At 38.1% G+C, this 3,794-nt stretch overlaps 1 protein-coding gene across 1 annotated transcript; it reads left to right on the top strand.

Moving 5' to 3' along the window:
* The first annotated feature begins 2,176 nt into the window (after positions 1–2,176).
* Positions 2,177–3,049, top strand: LOC110720066. The gene has a single exon (XM_021899069.1). The coding sequence runs from the start codon at positions 2,177–2,179 to the stop codon at positions 3,047–3,049; it is 873 nt and encodes a 290-aa protein (XP_021754761.1).
* The last annotated feature ends 745 nt before the right edge of the window (positions 3,050–3,794 follow it).

The following is a 3,794-nucleotide window of genomic DNA, read 5'->3' as shown; positions in this document are numbered from 1 at the left end:
TTTAAAATACAATTCTGAAAAAAAAAAAAAAATACACCAACGGCTCTATTTTATTTTTCTCTATAAAATGAGCCCAATATTGAAGTATTTTGAAACAACTTTTTTTAAGTGAAAATTACTCTTCTTATTGGCAAATTGTGTTAAGATGAACATTCCAAAATCTAACAGAAAAAAAAAAATCCACAAAATCTCATAACTCATCACAGCCCCAAAATAATCCAAATCCTCAACCTTACTATTCTAATCTTCCAATTGATCTCAACTCAGATTTAGATACAAATTTTCAAAATTTTCCGAATTACGGTTCACAAAATCTCAATTTCTCAAATCCAAGTACTTTCACTCCGTTTCCTTTTCAACCACCACAAAATCCTAATTATTCAAATTCTCCAAATGTTATCCCATCTTTTGAAAATATTCAAATCTCTCAAATTGATTCAACATTTCCCATGTCTCAACATTTTTCTATGTCACAAGGTGATGGTGCATTTTCGAGTTTCGATTGTTCATACACATCGAATGCATCAGATGACGAAAATGAACCAGAAGTTGAAGAAGGCGAAGGTAATGAAAGAGGTAATGAAGGAGGCAATCAAGATGGAAGGAAAATTTTTTGGTCAAAAGCTGAAGAAGTGGTTCTTGTGAAGGCTTGGCTTGAGGTTAGTCAAAATAAAAAAAACTAACACTAACCAAAAGGGGGATGTTTTTTGGAGGAAAATTGAAGAAATGTATAATAATGTTAGACTATACAAACAAAGGTGTTTCGAAGAAGGTACTGATCGGGTAACACGAGAAGATTTGTTGAAAATGAGGGGTACGGAGCAACTTAGAAACCGTTGGAGAAGGATTAATGCTTCATGTTCTAAATTTTGTGGCTCACATGCTCATGCTGAATCAAAAAAGGGAAGTGGTATGAATGATGAAGATGTTATGAAATTAGCATATAGTATATATGCTAACGACAAAACAAAGTCTTCATTATGCTCTAAAACCTTTCAAGACAAGCATGTTTGGGACATCTTAAAACAACATGAAGCATGGAAACCAAGTGAAGATGTTGTTAAAAAAATGCAAGGAAAAGACATCCACTCAAGGAAGTGACTCAAAGAGATCTCGTATCAATGAAGCTGGAAACTACTCCTCTTCATCAAACCCAGAAACACCAACCAGTGGTGATATTGGGTATTCAGGCTTTCCTTCTAGCAACGAATCTAGTAAAAATAAAGGAAAGAGCAAGGTGCCAAACATGCCAAGTGGAGCATGGCAACAATGGTTGGACACTGCCCAGAACATGAACCTTCTAAGGCAATCAGAAAATGAAGTTGAACTTACAAGGTTGCAACTAGAAAGGGAGAAAGAAGCAAGGAAGCAAAGAAAAATTAATATGGAGTTATTTAAACACCTCGATTCAAAGCCAAACTTATCTTCGGAAGATCAAGAATTAAGGAGCACTTTGTTGAAGAAGTTGTTCCCCTCAGACTAATGTATTAGTGTATGGTTGATTATTGTCGTAATGTTGGTTGATTTCAAATAATTCCTTTTTTATTGTTCTTTTTTATGTACTTAAGGTCTGATTTGTAGTTTGAATACTTATGGAGTTATTAAGTTAAATTACATGTCTCTTCTTATAATCGTATTATAAGCTTAATAATATTATTCAATACATTAAAGTTTTTATATAATAACATATAATTATTATTGATCTGACTAAACCTATTGATTCACTTTGATATATCACTGCAAAAGATGTACATTGATTTACATTACACTGTAAAGTATTTGATGTACCCAACACTGAAAAGCAAATATTAAATACTAGACATTGATGTACTTAACACTGAAAAGGTAATAGTGAATTTTGTTCACTGATGTACTTAACACTGAAAAGGAAATAGTAGCATGCATCACTTGCTTTGACGTACATAACAATGTTAAGGTGATAGTGACAATGCAAAGGCATGCATCTCCATTACTTTTAAAAATTATTAACTACTTTATGAATCATTGCATGCATGCAAGACTTCAAATTTACCATATAAGACAAAAAAATTACTACATATCATACACACTTGTTCTATAAGATGGATACATCAGAGTGGGATTCCCTTGAACAACCATCCATTTCCCCCTATTATACTTCTACCTTCCATTCTCATATCAAATTTGGTTTTAAAACATGTCATCTGACGATAGCTCCAACTCTTCTAATTCCTCTTCCAATTCAGAAAATAGCCAAACCCAACGATATGAAAGACGAAGGCAAGCCAATCGCCAGTTCGATCGAATGATGGATGAAGTTTTTATGTCCAATCCAGTTGAAGTATATCAAATGTTTAATCAAGTGCCAAGGCCACCAAGGGTTCCCGTTCCAAGGGATCGTGAGGATGGACACAGTCGTTTATGGAATGACTACTTTACCGACCATCCTGTGTTCCCTCCACAATTATTCCGTCGGAGATTTCGCATGAACAAACATATATTTCAACGAATTAAGCAAACTTTAGAAGAACGTCATCCCTTCTTCCAGCAAAGACAAGATGCTACAGGAAGATTTGGTGCCTCTGCATTACAAAAATGCACCGCGGCTATGAGACTAATAGCTTATGGCACCTCCGCTGATTCTGTGGATGACTACATTCGGATTAGTGCATCTCTTGCAAGAGATTCACTTCAGCATTTTGTGGAAGGAATAGTCTCTTACTTTAGTGATGAATACCTTCGAAAGCCCAATGAAGAAGATCTAGTAAGACTACTAAGGATTGGTGAACGTCGTGGATTTCCTGGCATGTTAGGTTCTATTGATTGTATGCATTGGAGGTGGAAAAACTGTCCACTTCGATTAAAAGGTATGTTTTCTGGAAGACCAGGTAAACCCACATTAATCTTGGAAGCTGTGGCATCATATGATCTTTGGATCTGGCATGCCTTTTTTGGGACACCAGGTAGTCGTAATGATATTAATGTTCTTGATAGATCCCCATTGTTTAATGATGTTTTTGAAGGTTGTGCACCCTCTATTAACTATGTTGTGAATGGTCGCACATACTGATTAGGGGATTTTTATCCACCAAGCGCCGTTTGACAAGTGGACCAACCAGGTTCCGCCACGTGTCCACCCATGCCAAATGGGACAACCGGCCATCAAGGCCCATTTCAGTCTAGAAGCCCGATCGGCCCTAGGTTTACCTTAAACCTAGAGAGTTGCACGCTTCCCAAGGCTATAAATACTCGATTAATCCTCATTAATCAAGGGACGGAATAATGAACGGAACGGAGGAGAAACATTACGGAACACACTAATAACCGGCAGATCTCGCTAGCAAAGCAGATTACCTACATTAAATACTCTCACCTAGAGAGACCTTATTACTTTAATTTCTGTATTAATTACTCCTTAATCAGGTACTAACTTGACCGTTGGAGGCGGAGCTCTCAGGAGTCTCCGTTATTTTGCAGGTACAGGCGTCCGGTTCCAGTCTCGGAATTGTAGCTCTCCGCAGGACATCAGAAAACCCCAAAACATTTGGCGCCGTCTGTGGGGACAGTACTTCAGAGATGGCATCCAAGTCTGTACCGACCCCAGAAGAGAGGCGTCCCCTAGACGACCCTCAAGTTCAGTCGGACCATGATACCGAAAGTGAATTTGAAGTTGAAACTCATACAGCTCCAGACGGGACCCTAAGGGCCCGCCGTACCCGTCATACTGAAATAAGGGAACGGGAGTATCTTCAAACAGGAAGCGAGCCAGCAGGCGCACCGCTTGCTCGGCAACAGCCGACTGATGGGTCTGCTCC

The sequence above is a fragment of the Chenopodium quinoa genome, unplaced genomic scaffold (genome assembly GCF_001683475.1).
Source record: "Chenopodium quinoa cultivar QQ74 unplaced genomic scaffold, ASM168347v1, whole genome shotgun sequence".
In the NCBI taxonomy this organism is placed as follows: Eukaryota; Viridiplantae; Streptophyta; class Magnoliopsida; order Caryophyllales; family Amaranthaceae; genus Chenopodium; species Chenopodium quinoa.
The sequence above is the reverse complement of the archived record's forward strand: the minus strand, read 5'-3'. Positions and strand labels throughout refer to the sequence as shown.

What these genes read in the sequence shown, in the direction of transcription:
- LOC110720066 (XM_021899069.1), top strand. Translation starts at nt 2,177, where the DNA reads ATGTCATCTGACGATAGCTCCAACTCTTCTAATTCCTCTTCCAATTCA.